Raw genomic sequence first — 27,981 nt, forward strand, 5'->3', positions numbered from 1 at the left:
CTGTAAAAAAAGATGTTACCCTTTGTAACAGTATGGATGGACCTAGAACACATTATGCCATGTGAAGTAAGCCAAGTCAGAGAAAGACAAATACTGTATGATTTCGCTCACATTTGGAATTTAATGAACAAATTGAACTAACAAGGAAAATGGGGACAGACTCATAGAAGTTGAACAGGATGACAGTTAACTGTGGGGGGAGGTGAGGGGTTGGAGGGACTGAGCAAAAAAGAAAAAGGACTCATGGACATGGACAACAGGGTGGGAATTGTGGTGAGGTAAGGGAGCTATTGTTGTTCAAGTACACTTTTCTGCATTTCCCCCCACCACTCAAATTTTTTTAATTTAAAAAATGTCTTTTAATTGTAGTATATTCAGTCATACAAATAATGTATCTACTGATACATTTTGTTTTAGGTCTACCATCTTACTACTTTCTTTCTCTTTTCTCCAATATTTCTTTTTTCCTACCCTATTTTGAATGAATAAAGTTTTAATTATTCTTTTTATACTTATTAATACTTTAGTTATGTTTTTGTATGACATTGCTAACCCTCAAGATTAAAGTATGCATGATGTATCTTATACTTCCTAAATAATTCAAGAAACACAAATTATATAGCACCATTTCCTTCCTCCTGCCCTTTGTGATATTATCGCCCTGTTTTAGTTTACATAGGTCAGAAGCCCTGTAATACACATTTATCACTGTGGCTACAGTCGATGTTCTCTTATATTTACTCCCTTCCAGGTCTCTTCATGCCTTCCTGCAGTTTAATGCTTACTTTCTGTGATATTTTCCTTGACATAAAGAACTTCCTTTAGTATTGCTTACACTCCTGGTATGCTGATACTGAATATATGAAGCTTTTTTTAATCTAGAAATGCATTTATTCCCTTGAATTCTTGAAATATAGCTTCACTGAAGATAGAACTCTAAGTCAGCAGATTGTTGTTTTCAATCAGGCTCTACAGATGTCATTTTACGGTCCTCTGTCTTCCCTAGTCTGTTAAAATGTGAGCAATGCTGTAATGCCATTCAAGGCAATGTCTTTTTTCTCTGAATGCTTTCAAGAATTTTTTATCTGCAATTATCAGGAATTAAAATATTATTTGCCTAGGTGTGCTTCATTTTTCCACTTAGGGATCTCTCTCTGAACTTCCTGAACCTGAATTTATCTGTTTTGGAAAATCCTCAGACACTGTCACTTTAAATAGTTTCTCTCATTCATTCCCTTCACTGTCTAGAACTCTACTTTTCTAAGGTTTACACCACTTGACTATACCCCCACTATCTCCAGTTTTTTCTGTTTCTTTTATTCTTTTTCCCCTCTGTGTTTGTTTGTATTATCTATTGATCTGCCTTTTGATTTCACTAAACATGTGCTCCAATGTCTCTAATCTGCTCTTAGTCCAACCTAATAAATGATCAACTTTAGGGTTAGTAGAATATCCATTTTGATCTCTCTGATAGTTTGACTGTCTATGAAACTCTCCATTCTTAAATTTACTGTATTCTTTGTTTTCCTTAATGTATAAGCTGTAGTTAAAGTTCTTGTCTGCCAGCCCTATCGTTTGTAGTATCTGTGTATCTGCTTCCATTATCTATTATTCGCTTGAGTTTTTGGTCCATTAGCATGTCTTAAATGTTCATTTACATATCAAACATTATGTATTTAAAAATAGGCTGAAGTTGAAAATGTTTTCCCCAGAGATTAATCCTTTCTACTGTTAGGTAGATATTTTGGGGAGGATAAACACCCAATGCAATAAGGAACTGAGATGGATCAGGAATACTCTGCATTTCCTGTATGAGCCAATACATCTCTGGGTATAAATGTCTAGAGATTAGACTCATAGAATATTGGTTGCATCAGCACTGAGAATGTGTGAGATTTCACACTGCTTTTGCAGACTAAGATTAATCTTAATTTTACAAGTGTCATCATTTTTCATCATTAATTGATTAAATCTTTAAAACAACCTTGACATAACTGCTATTATAATTCTTGTCTCACCTGTGAGGAAAGTGATGAACATAGTGATTGACAAACTTTCCCCAAATCACTCATCCATGGACAGCAGAGCTGACATCTGAACTGAAGAAGTACAGATCGGGGAACCACACTTTTAAACACTACACGCCCCTTGCTCCCTTTCATAAACATCCTAAATGTTCACCATGGAGATTGGTTAAATCGATGATGCAGCTTCCCATAGAATATTATGTATTATGTTATCCCTATAATTACCAAGCAGATATATATCTGGGCATAAAAATAACAGTATGTGTATATTGTTAAGTAAAAAGAGAAGTGAACTGTATTATAATTTAATTTTTATAAAGTAAAAATGATATGGTATGTGCATTCATGCATATGTATGATAAAGATGTGTGAACACATGAAAATATATAACAATATACATCCAAACAGTACCAGTGGTTATCAGCAGACATAGGACTAGGGGGAATTTCTCTTCAGTTTATCTGTATTTTTATTTTCTGCTTTTGTTTCTCTTTAACAATGAGCATGGAACACTTATTTAATGTTTTCACTTGTAAAATAAAATTCATTCAGTAAATACTACAAAAATAAATTGATTTACTAAAAGCGATCTGGCACTTTTCAAAAATAAAAATAAAAGCTCCTATGGGCCACATTTTTCTCTTTAGAAATAATGAAAATAACAAACTAGGAATTATTCATAAGTATAGTGCATAAAAAAATCATAGGTAAATGCAAAATGACAGAATGAGGAAACTGTACAAAAAATAACCTCGAGGTTAAGATATGTGAAGATGCATGAATTTTAAAGTAAATAATAAAGGTTCATAAACAAGAGTGGCCTTAGCAGAGTGTTCTCTCTCCCACCAATCCGAGCTGTAACTGATGCATTGTATTTAAATGGCTTTATGCTTTTGGCTCTAGTATTTTCTCAAAAGTATAGTTGAGAAAGACTGAGGTATTAAATCATTCATTCTACCAAATAAATTTTTAATTATTTTCATTAAGCTCTTTTCTTTTCTTGTATCTCCTATTTTACAATAGAATTTAATCATGGTTGCATATATGACAGCTAATCGAGATTTTCTGACTCCCTGATGGCCTTTAATCTATAATGCATAAAAAGGTTATGTTAAATCCTCAGTTATCATTTCCAATTTTACTTTAATCTCTGCATTTTATCTTCCATAGTAGAATGACAACACTTTGTTGAAAATGTGTAATAGGAGGTTGTCAAGGGCCAAAATGAGCTCCATATACAAATAACCTGGAGTTACTCGCTCCAAAAATCTAATCTCCTTGGTGTTTATCATTCACCCTCCTATAACTAACAAAAATGAATGCAACTTTTTCTTTGTAAATAGTTGGAGAAAAACTGAAAGGCACTGCTAGGTCGCGCAAAGCAATCAAACATTGGAGAAAAATTCTATAATGACTTTTAAATCTCTTTTGAGTATGTATTATTTGTTAGTTTAGTAGATGTGCATATTAAATACATTACCTAATAATATAATAACAGTGCATTATTAATTAAGCACTGTCTATTTGCCAGGTATTGTATTTCAGTCCTTTACTAAAGCAAAACAAAAGCAAACGTATCACCAGCCCTGTTTTGCAAAATAGAGAACTGAGTCAGGGAAGTTTATTGCCCAGTCTCATTAAGAAGCTAGATGCCCTGACTGGTGTGGCTCAGTGGATTGAGTGCCTGCCTGTGAACCAAAGGATTGTGGTTTGAGTCCCAGTCAGGGCACATGCCCAGGCTGTGGGCCAGGTCCACCGTAGGGGGAGTGGGAGAGGCAACCACACACTGATGTTTCTCTCCCTCTCTCTCCCCTTTCCCCTCTCTCTAAAAATAAATAAATAAAATCTTTAAAAAAAAGAAGCTAGAAAGTAGGGATGCCAGGTTGCAGACCCAGCAAATTCATAGTTGCTCTGCCATATAATTATTAATTGCAAGTTTTTATACAACAATCAATTTCGTATAAACTTATTAGAAAATATAATTAAGTAAAAATCAAAGAAACAATTGTTTTAAAATCACAAATGATAAATACAATCTTTTGATTTTCTTTTATTTTGACAATTCTATTTTCTGTTTCTTACTAAAACCATATTGACAGAAGAAAGATAATTGCATGAATATCTTTGAAAAATCATTAGGGATTATAAACAATGTATCAGTCTATGATTGGCTAAAAACTGGAATCTGTTCAAATGCATTTAATTAAGCCAAAATGGATCAGTTTCAATATTTTGGAAGCAAAGTTTACACAATCTCCATTTAAAGATTGCCTTACTTGCTTGAGACCATAGCTATGACTATGCGTAAAGACTCTCTCACAAATATAATCCAAATAATAAGACTAACAGAAAGACTTCCCTTTGCAAAAGCCAGGTAGATGATAATATTTTAATCATCAATCTTCCCTTGAGATAGACGCCAAAAGGAGGGAGCCAACATTTTTGTCTAAGTTATCTCTCCACCAGGCAGTTAATTTACTGCATGTAGCCTCCTTTTTGAAACCCAAAGGTCAATGCAGTCATAAATAAACCATAGTAATTAAAAATCTCTTTCAATCATAAAGATTATTGGGACTTTGTCCCAATCTGTCCAAGGTAAATCTCTCTTCTGACCCCAAGCACAGTGCCTGGCACATCGTGAGGAAAACACTGAACAAAACATCTCCGAATAAGTGGAGAAATCACTATCTATCACAGAATAGATAAAAGCTGCAACAACTCTGTTGAATTAATAAGACTTAGTAAAACAGCACAACTTATTCAAAGTTTATAATAAGACCTTCAATGATGTTCCGCTAGGAGTGACAATGTCATTTAGAATGTAAAATAAATTATTTTAAAATTTATGAAATAAAAAATATATAGGGTAGGCCCTGGCTGGTGTAGCTCAGTGAATTGAGCGTGGGCCTGCGAACCAGAGTATCGCGGTTCGATTCCCAGTCAGGGCACATGCCTGGGTTGCAGGCCAGTTCCCAGCAGGGGACTCATGAGAGGCAACCATACATTGATATTTCTCTCCCACTCTTTCTCCTTCCCTTCCCCTCTCTCGAAAAAATAAATAAATAAAATATTTAAAAAATAATTTAAAAATGCTAAAATTTAAATATATATATATATATATATATATATGGTATAGTTTTTTAACCAACTAAATTTTATTTGTACTTTCTTGCCACTGAGCATTAAAGTTAAAGACTCAGAAGGAATTTTAACCAATACAGGCTCAGGGTACTTTCATTTCTTCATCCCCTGAGTTTCTTATTTTATTAATCTTTAATATATACTTAACCCTTCCCTCTCAGAAAATTTAAAGGGAGTGATTTATTTAATGTAGATTTTGATGTAGATTTGGTTAAATATTCCTCTCCCTCACAGTTCTCACATTTCTCCAACCAGGTTCCTTAATTTTATCAAAACAACAGCAAACTTGAATATTGTGGATCATTAATTAAACTTGATTAGAATTCTTCAATATTATAAATACATGGCTAAATTGTCATAAAATGGGTACATACTAATACAGAACACTAATTTTTCAAATGTTCTTGAATAGACAAACGTCTTCATCACTCTTGATATTGTCTATGGCATATATGGCTTCCCCCAGTAAATGTAAATAAAGGAGTAACAAGAACATATCTTTTCTCGCCTCTTTCTCACCACAAGGGAGATGGAAACTTGGCAGCCCTGTTACACAGCCTAAAAATATCTCCTATTGAGAAACAAATGAACTTTCCTTGACAGAGTACACAGCTTGGCTCTAATATCATCTTTTTCAGGTTGAAAAGTAATCATTTCAAGCCAGCCTTCGCTTGATGTTTGAATCCTTCAAAGTCCTTCTATTCTCTAAGTCTTGATATGTATGGAAATGCATCTTCTCAGTTGTTAGCAAATGAAGTCTATTTCTGGTAGAAATCTACCAAAATTTGGTTATTTATCCCAAATGAATTCAAAAAGAAGTCTCTCACTGGAATAACCAACATATTTCCCAATATGTTCCAATGAATTAACTGTGGCTTTCTACACATGTGCTTAACTGTGGAACATTTATCCGATCTGGTTGTAAGGACAGCAGAAAAGTAAAAGGTTAAGAAAAATAAATTAATATCAGATTTACCCCTCCAAGCTGGACATAGCTATAATAAAGTGGTACAAAAAGCAAAGCAGCCATCATCTTCAAGAGCAGAGGAATGTGCTTCCCGTCTGTCATATAGAAGAACCTCCAGAAAAACAGCCAGAGGGGACAGCCAGGCAAATGAGGAGAGGAACTTGTGTCCTGGAAGGTCAGTGAAGGTCACAGCACTGGACACCTCAACAGGACCCCCAAAATGAAATCTACACAGGGCTGAGCCTACAGTGAGGTGAGTGAGGTACTGACCTCAAGCACACAGTGGAAGATTAATTCAACGTGCGTGTATTGAATGTCTACTCTCTGTCAACATAATTCTAATATCTGCTTCTCAAATAATGTCTTAGCCCAAAAGAATTAAATAAGTAGAAAACAATTTAACTGTAAGTTAAACAGAATGCATATCATTAGGGAATTACAAATAAATTACAAAAAAAGAAAGAGGTTCTGGCCCTGGGGAGACAGCTCCGAGTGTATCTGGACAAGCCAGGGTGGGTGTTCGACACTGCGCCACACAAAGGGCACACACACAAAAATCAACCCATGAATAATGCATAAATAAGTGGAACAACAAACAAATTGGTCTCTCTCTCTCTCAAATGAATAACTAAAAATGTTTAAAATAAAGAGATTCCACCTTTGGAAAATTGTGTCTAGGGATTATATCAGTGGTATACTCTAACATAGTTCCAGTCTTTCCCAGGATAAGATGGGGTTGAACAACCTGCTCCTCTTTCTGGGGCCAGGGGACTCTTTCTGGCCAAAGAGTAACAAAAGGCAATGATGTTTGTTCCTTCGAGGCCACCGCATTTTATTGCTAATGTGAGAGCGCACAGCTCTCTTCCCTCCGCTGTGGCATAGTAAGGAGCATCTTTGAAATGGCAGCCTGGAAGAGCTACAATTAATAGAGCTTTTCTGCTGACCCACAAAATACATGAAGTATGTGCGGGAAATAAAACTTTGTTGTCTAACATCTCTAAGGCTGTGAGATTTCCTTTTATTGTGGTATAATATACCTTTTCTGACATAAATGACACCAAACTTTAGTGTTCAAGAACTGTTTAAGAACAGGATAGCCAAATAAAATTCAGAACTCTCAGTTGAATTTGAATTTCAGTAAATGATAAAAAAAATCAGTACAGTTATGCCCCACGCAGTTTTAGGGACATACTTACACTAAAAATTATTCATTGTTTATCTGAAATTCAAATTTCATTGGACCTCCTATGTTTTTACTTGCTATGTATGAAGACATGAGTGGCATCTGACACAATTTTAAATTAATAGAATTTTGACATGTAGGAAAAATAAGCAGGTGTTCAGGCACAGGGCCAAAGACCAAAAAGCACGGGAAAATTTTCAAAGATTCAGAAATCTAACAACTGAAACACTGTATCTGGAGTTGCAAGTGCCCTTACATTTAAATTTCCTAGGGTTTCATACACGGTATGACTGTCATTATTCTACGTGATTGTCCTCAGCATTATCATCCACTCTGGCCCTTCCTCTCACATGAGCTGGAATGGGACCAGAATGGTAGGCTGGGTGAAAACTCACTTCCAACATAGCCTCCCTGGTGAAAGCCACTATGTCTTGACTATATTCTTACAATAGCCACACTTACAATGTGTTTCAATACAGTGACCTCAGTAATTTTAAAACAGAAACCGGCTCATACCACTCTTCTGCTCAACACTTTCCGTGGCTTCGATCTGACTCGGAGTAAAGGCTGACGTGCTTACAGAGGCCTGTGGGCCCTGCAACCTCTCAGGCCCTGCAGGCTCTGACTTCCTTCACTACTGCTCTTCTCAGCCGGCTGGCCAGATGGCCTCCCTGATGTTCCTCAAATGCACCAGGCACGGTCACAGCATGGAACCTTGTACTTGCTCATATTTCTCCCTGAAAACATTCTTCCCCTACTTTTTTACACAACTTGCTGCCTTACTTCCTTCAGGCCTCTGCTCAAATGTTACCTTTCCAACAAAGTTTTTCCTGATGGCTATGATGTTGCAACCCTCATCTCTTATCAAATATTTCTCCCCATACTTTTATCCCATAAGATATACAATATATTTAATTATTCATTTAGTTACTGTCTGCTCCCCCAGTAAAATGTAAGTTCCACAAAGGTTAAAAACTTTCTCAGTTTTATTCACTGTTGCATCTCCAGTGTCCAAAGCAGCGACTTGCACAGAGAAAAGTACTCAATGAATAATTAAAATGAATGAATGCATAAGTATTTTGAAAGACAACAACCTTTGACAGTTTAGAGCAGGTAAGTATAGCATCTGAGCTGTGCTTTAACAAGATAACCTTAACAGAGTGGAAGAGGAATTGGGGTACCCTAATAAACTGCTTAAAATTTATTAAGTGTAATGAAGCCCAATAAAGTTAATTTTTTAAATGCTTTTTTCAATTTATTTTTAAAATAACTAATACCCATTTTAATTACATGAATCACCTTCCAAATCTTTTGTCTTCTACCTGTTAGCAGAACATGTTTCAATAAGCTTTGTTCACCCCTATCCCATATCAGTGCTTAGCAAACTGCATTATCTCAAGAAAATAAAAACAGTTTTATTGTATCCTAGTTTTCAATAACTACAAAAAATATTTTCATGACATATGCTACTTTTTTAATTATTAAATTTTAAGTACCTACTTAGTTTTGTTTCAGTGCTATATTTTCTTATCATAAGCTTTAAAGGTAATCTTTGTGATTTATCACTAAAGAGAAAATACCGTATAGAATGAAACCTTCATGGTGTTGGATATGGCAATGGTTTCTTAGATACGACATCAACAGCAGAGGAAACAAAAGAAAAAGTAGATAAGTTGGACTTCATCGACATTAAGAACTTTTGTGGGTGAAACGACACTAAGGAAGAGTGAAAACACAACCCACAGAATGAAGGAAAATATTTTCAGTCATATATCTGATATGGGAATAATACCCAGAATGTATAAGAACTCCTATAGTCAGCAATAAAAAAAGACCTGAATAGATACTTCTCCAAAAGAAGAAATACAAATGGCCAAAATCACGTGAAAAGATGCTCCACATCGCTACAGACATTAGAGAAGAGCAGATCAAAACTACAAGGAGACACCACTTCACACCCATTTAGGATGACTCCTGCAACAAAATAAAATGAGCGTTGGCAAGAATGCAGAAAAATTGGAAACCATGTACATTGCTGGTGGCAATGTAAAATGGCACACCTGCTGTGAAAAACGCTACAGTGATTCCTCAAAAAAATTAAACACAGAAACACTGTATCATCCAGAGATGCCTCTTTGGGGTACAAAACCAAAAGCACTGGAAGCAAGGATTTTAACTTATATTTGCACACTCATGTTTATAGCAGCGTTATTCACAACAGCCAAATACAGAAACAATCCAAGTGCCCATTAATACATGAAATGGATAAAATGTGACACACACATGTGATATTATTTAGCCTAAAACAGGAGAAAATTTTGACATATTCTATACCATGAATAAAACTTCAGGATTTCATGCTAAGTGAAATAAGCCAGTCACAAAGGACAAATACAGAGTTAGTCCTCTTGTATGAGATTCCTAGAATAGCCAAGTTCATGGAGACAGGAAGTAGAATAGTGGCTGCGGGGAGCCGGGGGGAAAGGAAATGAGATGTCAGTGGTTCACGGACACAGAGTCTCAGCCGGGAAGATGGCAATGTTCTGGAGATGGATGGTGGGCACGGTGGCACAGCAGTGCGGCTGTATTTAAAGCCATAAAACTGTACATTTAAAAATTATTAAAGTAGTAAACTTTACATGATGTATATTTTTTCACACACAAAAATAAACTAACTCACACTCTTTGTAGCTTCCAATTAGAATAGCCTCTTTTTTTAAATTGGTGACAACTCTATACACTAAAGAAAAAGAATACAACATTCCCTATCCCATGGCAATTACCATTAGCTGTCATCTTGGTGAGAAAGATAAGAACCAAAAGATTTTTCCTACTCTTCCTCTCCACAATCATCCCTCTTCATTGACAAAACTCTCCAAGCCAGACAATATCCGGATAATTGTGTAGCAATCTTTCCTCCTACGTTTCCTTTTTCTCAGGAATTTAATACGATACAAGCATTTCAGAGCCTCCCAAGTGTCCTATTCGACTTCTCATTCCTACTTCATCGTAAAAACCGAGGCCTCAGACATGAAATGGTTCATCTCCTGGCCCATTTAGAATTTTATCTAACATTTAAACCTAATGCTATCCAATTATTTTTGTACTCAGAGGATATGTAATTCTTGTGCTGTTCATTAATCCTTTCACCTATATGAATTCATTCACTCATTTAGGATATATTAATTAAGAGTTTAATAGGAATCATTACATATTGTGCCTTTTCCTTGACCCATTTCAAAAACTATTTCCCTTTTTTTCAATTTCTTGCTCTCTCCTGGCTCTGAATATATTCAAGTCATACCCAAACTCAAACAATAGCTTCCCTTGAATCTAAATCGATGACAATTGTCTAAATCTGCAACACCCTCTTACTAAAACCCTGCCTTTCACTTTCTCTTCTTAGGCAAATTTCTGAAAAAATATTTTATGCTACACATTTCTCTCTTTAATTATTGTTTTCATGACCGTAATTATCCCCCTTACACTCCTCCCTGCAAGCACCACACTGTTGCCCATGTCCACGAGTCCTTTTCTTCTGGTTCTATCCCTCCACCCCCTAACCTAACCCTGCAGGGCTGTCAACCTGCTCCCCACCTGTGGGTCTGTCTCCACGTCACTTGTTAGTTCACTTTGTTCATTAGAGTTCACATGAGTGATGTCATATGGTATTTGTCTTTCTCTGACTGGCTTATTTCACATAGCCTAATATTCTCCGGGTGCATCCATACTGTCACAAGGGGTAAATTTTTATTCCTTTTGACTGCCGAGTAGTATTCCATTGTGTAAATGTCCCATCGTTGTTTTATCCACTCATCTACTGATGGACACTTGGAATGCTTCCATATCTTGGTGACTGCAAATAAAGCTGCACTGAACATAGGGGTGCTTATGTTCTTTCAAATGAATGTTTTGGATTCTGTTGGATGTTCCCAGAAGTGGGACTGCTGGGTCATAAGGCAGTTTCATTTTTAATGTTTTTGTGGTGTCTCCATACTGCTTTCCACAGTGGCTGCACCAGTCTGCATTCCCACCAACAATGCATGAGGGTGCCCTTCCTCCACATCCTCACCAGCACTTGTTGATTTATTGATGATAGCTACTCTGACCAGTGTGAAGTCATATCTCATTGTGGTTTTAATTTGCATTTCTCTGGTGATTACTAATGTTGAGCATCTTTTCCTACGTCTTTTGGCCATCTGTATTTTCTCTTTAGAGAAGTTTCTATTAGGGTCCTTTGCTCATTTTTAAATTGGATGGTTTGTTGTTGTTGTTGTTCTTATTGTTTTGGGGTGTTGAGTTTTATAAGTCATCATTAAAATGTCCATACTACGCAAAACAATTTACAGATTCAGTGAAATTGCTATCAAGATACCAATAACATATTTCACAGAACTAGACCAAATATTCAAAAATTTATATGAAAGGCCTCACACAGCACCAGTGATCTTGAGAAAGAACAAAGTTACAGGAAACACACTACCTAATGTCAAAGTATATTATAAGGCCATAATAATAAAAGCAGCACGGTATTGGCATAAAAACAGACACAAACTGATGGAATAGAAAAGACAGCTCTAAAATAAACCCACATTTTAGAGTCAATTAATATTTGATGGAGGAAGCAAGCACACACAATGGCCTAAAGATAGTTTATTCAATAAATGGTGTTGGAAAAATTGGACAGATACATACAGAAAAAATGAAACTAGACCACCTTCCTGTGCCACACAGAAGAATAAATTCAAAATGAATTAAAGACTTAAATGTTAGACTCGAAAACATAAAAAATCCTAGAAGAAAACACAAGCAGTAGAATCTCAAACAGTGCTTGTAGCAATTTTTTTCTGATGTATCTCCCCAGGCAAGGTAGGAAAAAATAAACAAGTGGGACTTCATTGAACTAGAAAGTTTTTGCACAGCAAAGAAAATTATCAACAAAATAAAAAGACAACCCAAAAAGACTATAGGAGAACACATTCGCTGGCCATCTGATAAAGGGTTAATATCCAAAATTTATATACTACACTTTTCTATTTCCTCTTGTCCCACTGGCACTTCAGCTTATTGGAATATGGAATCTCCCCACATGGAAACTGCTCATCCAAAAGTTATCAATAATCACCATATTGACAAATTGGATAGGTACTTTTCAGGCCTTAAATTATTGGACTCTAGACTGTGCATGGCATGTTGGCCTTTGTTTGAAACTTTTACAAATGTTTTGTTCCCATAGTTCCATGGTGGGCTGGATCTTCTATGACCATATCTTACCACTGTGGCCATTATTTCTCAAGTAACTTTGTGACTATTTCTCTGACACTCTTTACATTTTGCTGTCTCCTAGAGTTCTATACTTGGGGTACAATCTCTTTACACTACATACTTGCCTTAGCCCATCTAATCCACTCCAGTCCTTCCTCTTATCTGTGCTTTAGGCATATATTTAAATACCTGATGGAGACATCAAATTCAGCATGCTTAAACTGCATTTATCATCTTTCTCTTATAAGCCCAAGCTCAATTAATGACACCTGTCACTCAGAGCAAAACCTGGGAGTCACATGACTCTCCCTTTTACTCTCTACATATAATCACTTCAACTTCCTGTTAAGATTCTGTTACATTCTAAACACATTTTAAGTCTAAGTCTCATTTCCATATTTAGTACCAGCTCTGCCTTAATTGACATAATGATCATAGCCTTCTAAATCCTTATGGCCATTCTTGCCTTATTTCTATAAACTTATCCTACTCACTACAGTAAGAGAAGGATATTAATCTGACTTATCTGTGTCTTTCCCCTGCTTTACCAAACAATGAATCACTACTACCTCAACTAGAATGATTTATTTCAAAAGATAATTTAAGTTTATATAATCTCTTTGGAGATGAATTTAGTACTTCTTTAAAAGCCATTAAAATATTAGTGACCTCTGAAATAAATGCCAAGTCCTAAGAGCTGTCCAATAAAACAAGTACATTTGTATTTTCAAATATGTTCTTACCACTAATCCTCAGTGTTGTTCACAATGATTGCATTTATAATAATGAAAAAGGCATGTTGATGGAATATTTTATCTCATTAAAAACTGGAAAGAGGACTGCAGCTTCAAGCTGAGTCTCAGCTGCTCATCTTCCTCCCTAAACAACATGAGCTTCAGCACACGCTCCAGCTTCTCCACAAGCTACCAGACCTTGGGCTCCGTGCAGTCACCCAGCTGCCAGGTCCAGCTGACCAGCAGCACGGCCAGTGTCCATGCAGGTGCCGGGGGCTCAGGCTCCTGGATCTCCGTGTCCCGTTACACCGGTTTGTGGGGCAGCTGGGGATATGGGGGCCTGGCTGTAGAGATGGCTGGGGGTCTGGCAGGCATAGGGGGCATCTAGAGCGAGAAGGAGACTATGCAATGGCTGAATGACCATCTGGCCTCCTACCTAGAGAGGGTGAGAAGCCTGGAGGCTGATAATCAGAGACTGGAGATCAAAATCTGGGAACACTTAGAGAAGAAGGGACCCCAGATCAGAGACTGGGGGCATTATTTCAAGACCATTGAGGACCTGAGGGCTCAGATCTTTGCAAATTTTGTGGACAATGCCCACATCATTCTGCAAATTGACAATGCCCATCTTTCTGCTGAGGACTTCAGAGTCAAGTATGAGACAGAGCTGGCCATGCGCCAGTCTGTGGAGAATGACATCAATGGGCTCGGAAAGATCACTGATGACACCAATATCACTCAGCTGCAGCTGGAGACAGAGATCGAGGTTCTCAAGGAGAAGCTGCTCTTCATGAAGAAGAACCACGAGGAGGAAGTAAATGGTCTACAAAACCAGATTGCCAGTTCTGGTTGGCAATCCAATCTCCATGGGTTGACCGTGGAGTTGGATGCCCCCAGATCTCAGGACCTCAGCAAAATCATGGCAGACATCCAGGCCCAGTATGACGAGCTGGCTCGGAAGAACCGAGAGAAGCTGGACAAGTACTGGTCCCATCAGATTGAAGAGAGCACCACAGTGGTCACCTCGCAGACCACTGAGATAGGCGCTGCTGAGACCACACCCACAGAGCTGAGACATACGGTCCAGTCATTGGAGATTGACCTGGACTCAGTGAGGAATCTGAAGGTCAGTTTGGAGAACAGCCTGAGGGAGGTGGAGACACGCTATGCCATGCAGACAGAACAGCTCAATGGGATCCTGCTGCACCTGGAGTCAGAGCTGGCCCAGACCCAGGCAGAGGGGCAGTGCCAGACCCAGGAGTATGAGGCCCTGCTGAACATCAAGGTCAAGCTGGAGGCCGAGATTGCCAACTACTGCAGCCTACTGGAAGAAGGGGAGAACTTCAATCTTGTCGACTCCCTGGACCAGAGCCCCTCCTTACAAACCATCCAAAAGATCACAACCGGCAGAATTGTGCATGGCAGAGTGGTGTCTGAGGTCAACGACACCAAAGTTCTGAGACATTAAAGGCAGCAGAAGTGGGGCATCCCTTGGCAGGGCAGGAGGCCAATAAAAAGTCCATCAAAAGATAAAATAAAACTGGAAAGTAGAAGACTGTATCAACATAAAAAAGTAAAATAATGCTCCAAATTATTATACACTGTAGTTCATTGTTGTTTTTGGGAAAACAGGAAGATATGAAAGCAATTGTTTTAGAGTGTTTATTTTGCTAGGGCTACCATAAAAATATACCCGAGACTGAGTGACTTAAACAACAGAAATTTATTGTCTCATGATTCTGGAGACTAGAAGTCCAACACAAAGCTGTAACCAGATTTGATTTCTCCTGAGACATCTTTCCTTGGCTTGTGACGGCTGTCTTCTCCCTGTCTGTTGGCTTAGTCTATGTTGTCTGTGCCCTCATCTCCTCTTCTCTTAAGGACACCAATCGTGACAGATGAAGGCCCAACCTAACAACCCCATTTTGACTTAACTATGTCTTTAAAGGCCTTATCTATAACACAGTCATATTCTGAGGTACCAGAGCTTAGGATTCTAACGTGCGAATTTGGGAAAGACACAATTCAGCCATAACAGAAGATAACACAATTATAGATAAAATGTTTTTATCATTTTAAGTCTTATTAATATTATAATAACTTTTAACATGAAAAACAAAAAATAAGAACTACTTTCCAAGAAAATTTGCTATGAAAAAAGTGAGAATTACAGGGAAGACTTCATAAACTTACATTAGGGAACTTAATAAAATCTGATCTGATCTATTCCCTACTTCCTGGAAGAAAGGACAATAAAGAAACAGCAGGCCCTGGCTGGTGAGGCTCAGTGGATTGAGCACCTGTCTGTGAACCAAAGAAACACCAGGAAGAGGTAATACTATTGAATAAACAAAGTATTGAATAAACTCAATGAATAAACATAGGGTTCAGAAAATGATCATATAATTCTATAAGCTTACTGTAAAATCTCAATAATTATCATCTATCTATGCAGTGTAATTATATTTATATATTACATATTGTTAAGTTACTGATTTGGAGTAAAATTTGGGAATTGTGTAAAGTAAGATGTTTTCAGCTACAATCATCAAAGACAGGGAAATCCATCTTAAAGTTTATGGAAGCGAGAAGAAGGAGAAGTTTCAAGGTTGGTTGTCTCATTAGCTCAGCAAGGTTGTCAAGTGGCCAAATTCATTCAAATGTTCTGATCTAACGTTCTTTGTGTTCACTTCATCTTTTGTCAAACAACAGTCTCATTCATCACATCCAGATATAATGTCAAACAAAGAATGAAAATTAAGTTCTCATCTTGAGGTGCACTGTTCAGAAAGAAGCTGTTTTCTTTCTAAAGCTTCCTTGGAGCCTTGACCCAAAATATCACTTTTTATTGACAAATTCACTGTTAGAAGAAATGAGATTGTTCTCGGACCAGTCAAGCCCTTCACACTATCTGGGAGGGGTCAGCATCATCGGAAACATACAGCTGTATGCAGACATTGGTGGCTACCTGAATGAAACTGAGGAAGGATAGTGCAGAGCGGAGGTAAATAACAATGTTCCTTGTCTTGCACATCAATATACTAAAGCTGATATCCAGACAGATTAAATACTTTGTCCAAGAGTCGAGTAAAAGCTCCACGACTGACGCTCATGTCTTCTTGAATGCAAAGTGCCCAATGATAACACTGGTTAATCCTCTCAACTTTCATAATATAACTTATCCTTGGGAACACACTGAGGGCATGGTCCAGACATGAAATGCTAATGAAAAAGTGTTTCCCCTCTTCCACTTTTATCACAGTCTCTGTCTATGCTTAGTGATGCGGTTCTACTGTGCCACAAATCAGCATAGATGCATAGGCCTACCAGCTGTCACTAGAAGCTAAGCCTTTTCAGAAAGAAATCAGGTGGTGGGAAACAGCTGGAAAACTGGTCTACAGGGATGGCCAAGTTATTCTTGAAGCTCCCTATAACTGACATCAAATTTTTTAGTCGAGCCATGATTGGTGAAGGCAGTGTGGAAAGTCTGCTTCCTGAAATTGCATTTTGTTGACTGTTAAAAATCTTCTGAAAGACCTCATCATAGAGTAACAAGTGTCCTAAATCTGGAGTCAAAAATCCTAAATTCAGACAATACCTTTGCAGCTTAACAAAGCGTTGTGTACATGGAACTCTTCAGGGGGTCTTGTAGCCCTCAAATGGAAACTTAATCAAACAACGTGAGAACAAATTACACCACCCTCAAAAACAAAGTCACAGAACTGCAGGGAGGAAAAATGAATAATACATATGAAAAGCATTTAGAACATAGGTTAGCATGAAAAAGACACTTCTGCCATTGATACAGAAGGGTCCAAACTGCCAGTGTGAAGCAATAATTCAGAGTTAGGACTGACATTTCATAATCATCCAAGCATTTCATCACACCTTCTTCTGTCAGGAAGAAAAATCATGCATAGGGAAGTAGCAGGACCAATGGGCTAATAGATCAGGAAATAGCCACCCCGTGCTTGGCTAGTCTATCTCTGGGCTTGAGTGTCTCATCCCTACAGAAAACAAGCCAGGAGGAAATATCACTTCAAGATTAAGTATGAGAAACAGAAATATACCAAAGAAAGGGTAAGGAAGGAATAAGAATTGAATCCATCATTCTAAAAAGTTTCTACCACATGTTCTAATAATTTCGATCTACATAATACATAATTACACAGTTCACTTCTAAGGCTGAATCAGAGTACTAATAAAAATTATGTTTTATGGAGAAAATGTTACTTATCTATAGACATAAATGGTAAATAATTTTCAAAACATGAGAATAATTGCAACTCAGAAAAAGAAATGTCCTCATTTTTATCAATCTCATGCCTTAATTTTGATTAAAATATATAAGGAATAAATCTGACATATTTAAAGAAGTGTTCCCTAAATCAGAGAATAAGAAGAAACTTACAAAACCTTAAAAAAAACATGATTGCATGTCAATTCCAAAATATGAGAAAAAAGTTAAAGTCAACATGTTTCTTTCCCTAGACCTATTAATGTATTTTGGATAATTTATGCATATGTCTCCATTTTTCACAGAAGCTTTGGACTAATGATGTCATATGTATTTTATAAACTATAGTTTTTATTATTATTATTGAAAAATACATGAACTATGGCTTTTTCAAAGGATATTTCTACTACTATTTCAATAACACACACAGTGTCTTTAATTTATCATAAAAACTCTAAAGCTACTAATTGCATTGTATCTTCATCATCATCAACAAAAAGCATTTATGGAATACTATCTATTTGCAGATTTTTTGCTAACCACCAGGAATAGAAAATAATACTAAGACATTAAATTAAAAGCTCCGATATTTTACCATATTTTTCTTTCTTATAAAAGGAATAATAGATGCTTGATACAGTCATTTCAAAATACAAATGTATAAAAATGTTAAATACTCAAAATTTTGTATGTTAATATTTTGGCACATATTTGCCTTGCTTTTAAACAATATTTTATATATCTAGCATCACACTCACTTTTTCCTTCTGATATGACAAGTTCTGTGTGAAAAATCACACCCACGTATCTATCAACAGCAGTATAGATCTGACAAACCCTAAATAACACTGCAGAGTAATAACTAAGTTGTATTTAATACTCTATCTCGGCCTTTGATTTCTTCCTCCTCCCACTAGTACACGGGTCCTCCTTTTCACGGATACCTTCCCCGAACAACCACTCATTCCCTCAACCTTTCCATTCCCATCAGCGCGTTAAAGCTCCTCCTTTTACAGAGGGGCAATAGATATTCTGATGGGCAATGGCAAAAATAATTAGAGACTGGGTGACCTCACAGACAAGGGTTCAAATGCTTCTCAATGACCTTCCAGCTTTATGAATACAGACAAGTTCTTTATCCTCATCAAATCTCAATTTTTCCATCTATAAAACGAAGATCACTGTGCCAATATCACAGTTTCACCGAACTGATTAACAACGATTCTGTGAAGGCATAGTTTTAAGTGTTTCATAGCAACTCTTAAGTCATTTAATCTCCATCACAAGTCTATAGGGGAAATGTTATTTCCTGTATTTTAAATGAGAAAACAGAGGTAAAGGGAGGAAAATCACCGTGCCCAGAGGCACAGAGGTGGTTCAAGGTAAAGCTGGATTCCCAGCCCAGGTAGTTTGACTTTCAAATCCCTGCTCCTTCCTACTGCTCGGCAGCAGCTGTCTTGCACTTAAACAAGGCGGTGTTTTTAAGTGCAGAGCGTTCTGCCTGGCTCTTGGGAAGCGCTGAATACGTGGAACTTTCTAAAGCCTTCAGTGTCTTACTAAAATCCAGAGAGCTAGATATACTTCAGAATTGCAGTTTTTTAGATTTTTGATTTATAGTACCTTTCAAAGGTGTTCTGTAAGATCTCCAGCAGGTTCTGGGGCAGCGCCCCATAATCAAGCACATTAACATTTCCGCAGCAATCAAAACATTCACACTAAGGGGGATAAATACAGACTATTAATAGCATCACTCACTTCAGAACAAGCTTTACTGAAAAATACTCTGTTTCCAGAGCTTTTTGGATTTGGGAATTGAGGAAAAGAGATGGTGGGCTACTTTTTGCCACGCACCCAGTCAGGAGCTAAGGTCGCGGGATGTCTAACCACACAGCAGTCCAGACAGAATGACATTGTCATCCCCGCCTCCTATCGCAGAAGCCACTGTTCTCCTTTCTTACATCTTTCAGACCCTCACTGACGGTGCATTTAGCAATGGGATCATTAGTTCATAGCAGTGTTTGTGGCTGAGAAAAACCCAACACGTTGGTTACTCCTCTCAGGAAACATATTTACATGTTAACAGAGATATTCAAAAATCACAACGCATTTGGCCCTGGCTAGTATAGTTCAGTGGATTGAGCACGGGCCTGCGAACCAAAGACCTGCTGATTCGAGTCCCAGTCAGGACACATGCCTGGGTGAAAAAAAATCACAATGCATTAGTTGAAAGGAATGACTCCACAACTAGAAGTTCTTTTGCCATTTTAACAAAGGAACATGTTGCAGAGATTTTGGTCTTCTCAGCTCAAATATTCTCCACAGATTGATTACCTACCCAAACAGCGCAAAATCTGAATTTGACAAACCCTTTGTGTTAAGAAAGTAAGAGCTTCTATAATCATGATAATTTCTAAAACAAAGTAGTCTATTGCAGAAGATATCCACCGTAATAAAACTCTTAAGCTTTTTTTAAATGCTTGATCCAAATTTTTTTAAAAACCTACTGCTTAATACACCAAAATTATTGGTCATATTCAGAAATAAAATAGTTACTAGAAAGACCTGGTTATGACAAGACCCTAGAGATAAAAACATACTTACATTTGAAATTTCTGTAAGGCTTTCATGCGTCTTTGAAATATTATCTACAGATGTTAGGAATTTTAACATAATCACGGGCTTCTTTTCAAGCCCAGCTGAATGACATGTCCTCTTTTCACCATAAAAGGGACGTAAGAATATGAACTGCCAACTCCCCCAAGACGGTCCCACAACCTTAATACCAGAAATCTATTTACCCTTGAATTTTAAATTAAGGAATATTCATGTTTTAAAATATTAATCAAAAAGTAAAGCTGCTACTATTATTGCCAGTTAAAAAAAAAATGTGAAGTCCAGATTGTCCTGTAAACACTGTTTTAAGAAACCTGGAGTTGTTCAAGGTTTCTATTCACTGTGTTCACTTTTATAGAGGGAAGAACTGTATGACAATTAGGCATGCAATGTGTACTGACATGTACAGATAGAAAAATCTTGCCTAGATTAGTGTCATGCCTATTTAACTGGTTGTTCTCACTGTATTGCTCTCCTATCCATCCTCCAAATTGCAGCAAGGACAATTCTAAAACTTAAAATAGATTTTGGACACTACTTGCTGCAAATCCTTCACTAACTTTTCATGACTCTTAGGATAAGCCCCAACTTTTTTACCTGGCTTACCAGCCTCTCCACAATTTCCATATGCCTTTGAAACCTCACCACTCTCTCTGTCCATTCCCCCCTTAGGTTACAGGGCTCCGGCTTATTCATGTTCTTGCTAAACAGTATCACCCTCACCACTTGTCCACCTGATGCCCCCCCATCTCATCTCACAGCTCACACACAGCCCTGTTCACACCCACTTCTCCTAATCCACGCTCTTCTTTCAAGAATAGACATAGCCCTGGCTGGTGTGGCTCAGTGGATTGAGTGCCAGCCAGCGAAACAAAAGGTTGCCAGTTCAGTTCCCAGTCAGGGCACATCCCTGTGCTAAGGGCCAGGTTGGGACCCCAGTAGGGAGTGGGGCAAGAGACAATGCCACATTGATGTTTCTCTCCCTTTCTTTCTCCTTCCCTTTCCCTCTCAAAATATAAATTAATTAATATAAATAAAATAATAGATACAAAGGTCAATTCCTCTGGGTTTTCTCTGACCACCTAGACTTTGTCCGATCCACTTTCCATGTGCTTCTGTATACCTGCTATCATAACATATTATATTTGATTTAATAATTGGTTCAGCTTTTTTAGATGGGAATTCTATAAGAATGTTTGCAGTATCTTCTATATTCCCATTTAACTAACACAGAGGCTTCCACTGTGTACAAACAAAAAGAATGAAAATTTTTAACAATTATGCATACCTTTTTAAGACCCGGACATTCTTCATATTATTCCAGAGCAGATACTTCTAGTGCCAACTTAATCCTCTAGTTTAATTCTCCGTAGGTGTCAATTGGCTAAGGCCGAGAAAACCTGGGTTATTATCACTGGACTTAAACAGTAATAAGAATTCCAACTGTTAGATGAGTACCTTCTCTGCAAATTTATGTATTTTTTATCAATGACCCCTACTACGTCTCCCTTTCCAGCAAGGATAAGAGGTAATTTCCTGGAGGTCAGCAACATTCTTGCCAGAGCTGGCATGTGAACCCGGGTCTAATTCCTTCAGGTGCTTCTTCCTTTCACTATCTTACACTGCCTGATAAGTGTGCTGCCTGCCACACACTATTTCTTTCTTGAATAGGAAAATGTACTGGTCACCAGGCACAGTGGTCCCTTTTAATTATCTCATTGCACCTGGGAAAGGTTATATTAAAATTATTCATCCAGTCCTGTATGATGGCATTGATTAAAGAGCCATTCACATACCTAAGTGCCTGCTTTTGAAATGAGATGTGAATCCACAGAGACAAAACACAGTTTAAATGAGTGTGGTGGTTACATGTTAAACCCGCACTATTCAGAACCGGGGTTCAGCATGGTTGTGACAGGCAATATGCTCGTGAGAAATGTTTAGCTTGTAAATATTTATTAATAGGCATGTGAATGCAAGCACTGTCCTAAGGGAGCAGAAGTGGACCACAAAACAAATCTGGACTACATCTGAATTCATTTAAGATTCATTGAATTTCATAATAGAAGAAATGGAATAATCAAAATGTACAAAAAGAATGATGGGTAACCTTTAACAAGAATGGTAACAGATGCTGTATTTAATCAGATAATAGAGACCAGAATTATGAAAGACACTGTGGACTGCCACAATGGTAACCCAGGAATTCATGGGGTAACCCATGAATTCATAAGTTTATATGAATTCATAGTTTGCATACTTATTCAATTTCTATGTATTTCTGAAACCAAAACTAAAAATCTGCAGTCTACTAAACAAAGGTACCATCATAGTCTCCTATAAATGTTACACTAGTTATTGATTCCAATTTCATTGTACTGCCAAACAAGAAGATAGAGGAATACCTTCAGTGAAGTCCCAGAGTACAAAAGAGTCTATAAATTCTGTTTCTGGAAAATTTCTTTAGGCTTCTTTGAGAACACTTCTTAGAATTCCAAAATCATCTAGTAATGCACTTTGAAGAAAAACATCAGTCTCTTCTCACTGTACATTCTGTGCCTCTGCACACTGCTCAAGCCAGAATGACGGACTTGTGGCTGCCCTCAAACTCGAGGCTTTGCCTCTACCAGGAACTTCTCTCTTCCTCCTCTGGCCCTGCCTACATTGGTCCTATCGTCTAAAAATCAGCTCAGGTATTGCCTCCTCAAGAAATTGCCTAGACTGCTCAGTCTAGGTCAGACACTCATCCCATGGGTTCTTAAGACATTTTGTTCTCTCATGAATTTATCAAACTGGGTAACTGTCTGTTTACCTGTTTGCTGTGCCCCCAAACCCAAGTTAGACTGTATGATTCTTCAGGCTAGATACTATCTCCAAACCAATAGCACTCGGTGGGCATGAAGTTCAGTAAATACTTAATCAATGAATAAATGAAACTTGATTAGGCTACTTAGTTTTTCTCACTAATAATTTCTCTCTGAGGTGTGCATTAGAGTTGGGACATTAGAGGTGAGAATTTTGATAATTTCACTAACTTCTTTAAAACAAAAGGACTTATGGAATTCCTGAGCTGCTACATCTTTAGTGCTACCAGCTTCATTTGCCATGTCTTAGAAACTTGATTTTTAAAGTTATCACATTCCTATTTTTTTTAAAGTTAGTAAATAACCACTGAAGAGAAATTAGAAATACATATTTTAGAATGAAAAAGTAAGTAATCTCAAATATATATGTAATTCAATTACATACTATAACTTTTATATCAAATAAGTACAATTTAAATGTGTGATAATATTTTATGATACATATTTCCATATTGATAACATTTTTTCATAAAAAGTATTTTTCACAGTAAAATAATACTCCATATAGTGGATTACTATAATTTGCATAAATCTTTTCTCTCCCTTGGTTGGATAAAGTTATTTCAAGATTTTCACTACTATAAAATCATTATTCCAGGGGAGGCTGGGATGGGAGAAATAGACAAAAAACTGTACTTGAAAAATAACTAAATAAAATTTAAATTTTTTAAAATAATAAATAAATAAAATCATTATTCAAGGAATACTTCTGTACAAAAATGACTTTCCTTATACCTAATACACATATTACAATTAATTCCTAAATGTAAGCTTATGAGATTGAGAAACAATTTTGCCTGTTTATGAAGCTAACAGCAGGTCACCAGTCTTCTTTATGATTGAAAGAAGATATGCCATTAACATGCATGAAGACACTCTTATTATCATTTTACTTTTATTTTTTAATTCCTGATTCCTTATTTTATTATGGAATCACAGGATCAAAACCCTCAAGTGGTGTCCTGAATGTTGGCGAAACTCAAAGGCGCACAGACTTGAGCTAAACCTTCACTTCACAAAATTGGTGTCTTCCCGTCCCCATCCTGCATCTCCACTGAGATGCGTGAATCACAGGCGTCACTTTCCTTTCAGGAGCCATTTTAACACATTTCCTGCAATACATGACTCTACAGCAGTGGCCTTAAAAACACACAAATCAGGCCCTGGCTGGTGTAGCTCAGTGGACTGAGAGTGGGCCTGCGAACCAGACAATCGCGGTTCGATTCCCAGTCAGGGCACATGCCTGGGTTGCAAACCAGTTCCCTGCAGGCCAGTTCCCAGCAGGGGACGCATGAAAGGCAACCATACATCGATGTTCCTCTCCCTCTCTCCTTCCCTTCCCCTCTAAAGATAAATAAATAAAATATTTAAAAAAAAACACACACACAAATCAAAACTCAGATAAACAATGATACGATCCCCTCCTTTTAAAAGGTGTCCCAAGGACAGTATTTTACAAAAGGTATTCCACGAAACTCGATGTTTTTGTAAAAATAACTGAAAGATGAAGAACTTTTCATTTTTGTTTTAAATGGGATCTCTCAGAGGCTTAATGCACCATGCACACTGTGTTTTTTTATGATGAAGCGTCTCAAAGGACTTGTGTACTAAAGAACACACTTTCGCTTGGGGAGATTATGCCCTTAGTATGACATTGCCATTGTTTACAACATTTTTAGAAGTCCTCTGTTGGAACTGATTTCAGCAGGCCATTTATGAAACACTGGAAAACCAGTCCTACTCAATTATAGGACACGCTCTTTTGTTCTATCCCCATACTTTGCCCTAATTTTCTCAGCTGCGTTCCTTCACCTACTTGTTCCTCATCTACTGGATTATGGGGACTTCACAGGGAGGCAGGCTGGCACTGCTTGGCGTGAGCGTTATTTGCAGAAGACACACGGTGAAGGCCAAAAGGAATGACTATGGAACCAAATTGAAGGCAGGGGCTAACAGCAACCTTGCCAAGAGTATATCATGGAACGGACTGCTTAATTCAAGTTTAATTGCCCACTGAATATTCCCTGTCTGAAAATACCACAATTAACAATATAAATATAATAACCTGAGGACTATAAATAAAAATTATGAGAACTCACATTGCCAGAAGTTAAGAATGCACATACCCACATACTTTAAAACACACCAGCCATAAAAACGTGCATTTCTATGTGGCACTTATGTTCCTCAAATAACATAGCCTTTGTGTGCAATTATTGAGTAAAAACTAAAAACCCTCATTTTTGCAACAGTCATACATATTTTGAGTAAAAGATTTTAAGACGAGATTATTATCATGTAGACAGAGCTTGCATTAAAGCCAACAATAAGAGCAAAACACACAAGGTCATTTAAAGTATGCTGGTCCAACAACATCTGAATAAAATTATATTGAATTGCACCCCTTCCCCAGCTCTGGGACCACAGAAATCACCCCTGGCAAGGACACACCAATCACCTTTGCTACTTCTCTGGCAGTGGTGTCACCGGTCAGCTAGAAGAGTCACCTACCTCTTTGTGAGCACTAACTGCTTCAAACATCAGAGCCAGTGCTACAGTAGACGATGTGCATCGCCATGAACACGTTCAGTCCAAATATGGGTAGGAACTAATGCTAAAGCACAGACAAAGGTTGCAAAATGAGAACCCCCAAAATTTTCTTCTGAATTCTCCTGAAAATTCAACAGGGGGTTGCCAGACTTAGCAAATAATAATATAGAATACCTACTTAACTTTGAATGTCAGATTTTTATTGTAAGTATGGCCCAGAATTTAGTATACATGTTTATACTAAGGACATGTATTTACTGTTTATATGTAATCAGAAGTTAAGTGGGTATCTATTTTATCTGGCAACCCTACAGCCATAAAAACATATAATGATAACACATTACAATGGCCCAGAAAATTAAGGACAAAATCAACAATATGCTGGAATACAAGTTCATACTAATAAATTTATATCTTGGTAAGAATAGTTAAGAACCCACATTTATAGTAACTTGTGCTTAAACTCTTGAAAAGCAGTGGAGGGACTTTAGACCAGGATTAGAGAAATCTGAAAACTATTGAGCTTAAAAGTTGTAATAGGTGAGGGCTTTACCTCTGACTGCAAAACCCACATTACCCAAGAAGCAGTCTACCAATAATTTTTCAAGGAATGGGAACTATTCAATAAGAGAAATGAAGTCTATTTCTGCAACAACATTTTTCCTTTGTTGTTACTCTTTTGATCCAGGAAGGGACGAGAATTGCCAAGGTGGTTATGTTCTCCACACCAACGTGTATAACAGTGGTTGGGGCTACTCTTGCTTTTTTTCCTTATCATCTGACAGCCATTTCGGGGAGCCACCGACCTAAAGGAAGAAGGAGGTTTGCAGCTGCTTCCTTCAAGAATGCATTTGTAGGTCGAAGCAATAGAAGCTTTTGGAGCGGTGCATGCTAGGAAGTATACCTCTCCACTTACGAAATACTTGATTGGTCCGTCTCTCAGGAAACACTTCTTTAAGTCTTTACTATGTGCCAGTCTGTCCCAGGCAACAATAATTCATTAAGCAGAAGTGATCTCAGTCTCCTCTCTGCTTCTTGATTACGCACTACTTTCACATAATTCAGAGAATTAGGCAATGTTATCTTCATTTCAATGCAGAGTTCAACCATAGTGAAATTAATGATCAAGGCAAGATAGAAAGCTGTCAGCTGCACTCAACAATCTATTGACAAAAATACAGATAATTTCCAAAATTCTCTATCACAATATCCTGGGATTTCTACCTGTGATCTAATGAAAAAACACTCTCCTGTCCCCAAATATAGACATAAACCAATCCCTTGATCAAGGCCACCAATTATTAAAAATTCTGCACATCAGCCTGCCTATAAGAGCTAGTAATAACAATAATAATAATAATAATAATAATAGACTTTCAGCCAAGGGGGAGGCACAGGTAGATATGCTTCACTTCCTCACACAACCAAAACAAGAATAACAGCCAATTAAAAAAAAATCAGATCTGCCAGAAAATTGAACTGTGTGGAAGTCTGACAACCACACAGGAGTTAAAGAAGAAACATTCATCCAGACCGGTAGGAGGGGTGAAGATGGACAGCTGTTGAGGAGAAGACTCGGGGCCAGCAGTGGCTGGTGAAGGAGGGGACTTTGGGGAGTGGGGCAGCAGGTGGCAGAGGCCAGGCGGTCCCACATTCACATGCTGATAAACCAGGAGGAATAACTGGGGAGCAAGACAGACCATGTGACCCAGGGTTCCAGCTCCAGGAAAATGAAGGATCAAAACTGCTGGCTGTAAAAATCTGTGGGGGTTGTGGCAGAAGAAGAAACTCTCAGTCTCACAGGACAATCGGTTGGAGGGGTCAAAAGGGGTCCCAGAACATACACAAGCCCACTCAAATGGGAATCAGCATCAGGGCGGCACCTGAAATGACACGATTCATGTGTGGGAAGTTGGGGAAGTGACAGAAAGTAGGGTGAGAGCAGAGCAAGTGGCACTGTTCCCTCTCTGACCCCTCCTCCACAAGCAGTGCCACAACACAGTGAAGTGGGTTGCCACGCCCTGGCAAAATCCCAAAGCTCTACCCCTTACAATGTCACAGGTGCACCTAGACAAAGAAATATGGCCCAAATGAAAGAACAGATCAAAGCTCCAAAAACAGAATTGAGCATTGAGGAGATAGCCAACCTATCAGATGCAGCAGAGTTTAAAACACACATAATCAAAATGCTCAGCGAAATTATTGAGTACAGCCTCAAAATAAAGGAAGACGTGAAGGCTATACAAAGTTAAATAAAGAAAAATATAAAGGGAACCATCAGTGAAGGGAAGGAAACCAGGACTCAAATCAATGATTTGGAATAAAAGAAAGAAATAAGCATTCAATGGGAACAGAAGGAAGAAACAATTCAAAAATTGAGGAGAGGCTTAGGAACCTCTA

At 37.7% G+C, this 27,981-nt stretch overlaps 2 protein-coding genes across 7 annotated transcripts in view; one reads left to right on the forward strand and one right to left on the reverse strand.

Annotated features, from left to right (window-relative positions):
* KCNC2 (potassium voltage-gated channel subfamily C member 2) overlaps positions 1-27,981 on the reverse strand; it is a 206,646-nt gene that overhangs the window by 152,693 nt on the left and 25,972 nt on the right. The gene's annotated exons all lie outside the window — the stretch shown is intronic.
* Positions 13,472-14,785, forward strand: LOC119048906 (keratin, type I cytoskeletal 18-like). The gene is given in 1 exon segment (XM_053661407.1): positions 13,472-14,785. A coding segment is annotated over 1 exon segment (1,314 nt).

Source organism: Artibeus jamaicensis, unplaced genomic scaffold, assembly GCF_021234435.1.
Source record: "Artibeus jamaicensis isolate MK-2021 breed Jamaican fruit bat unplaced genomic scaffold, CSHL_Jam_final contig_233, whole genome shotgun sequence".
Taxonomy (NCBI): Eukaryota; Metazoa; Chordata; class Mammalia; order Chiroptera; family Phyllostomidae; genus Artibeus; species Artibeus jamaicensis.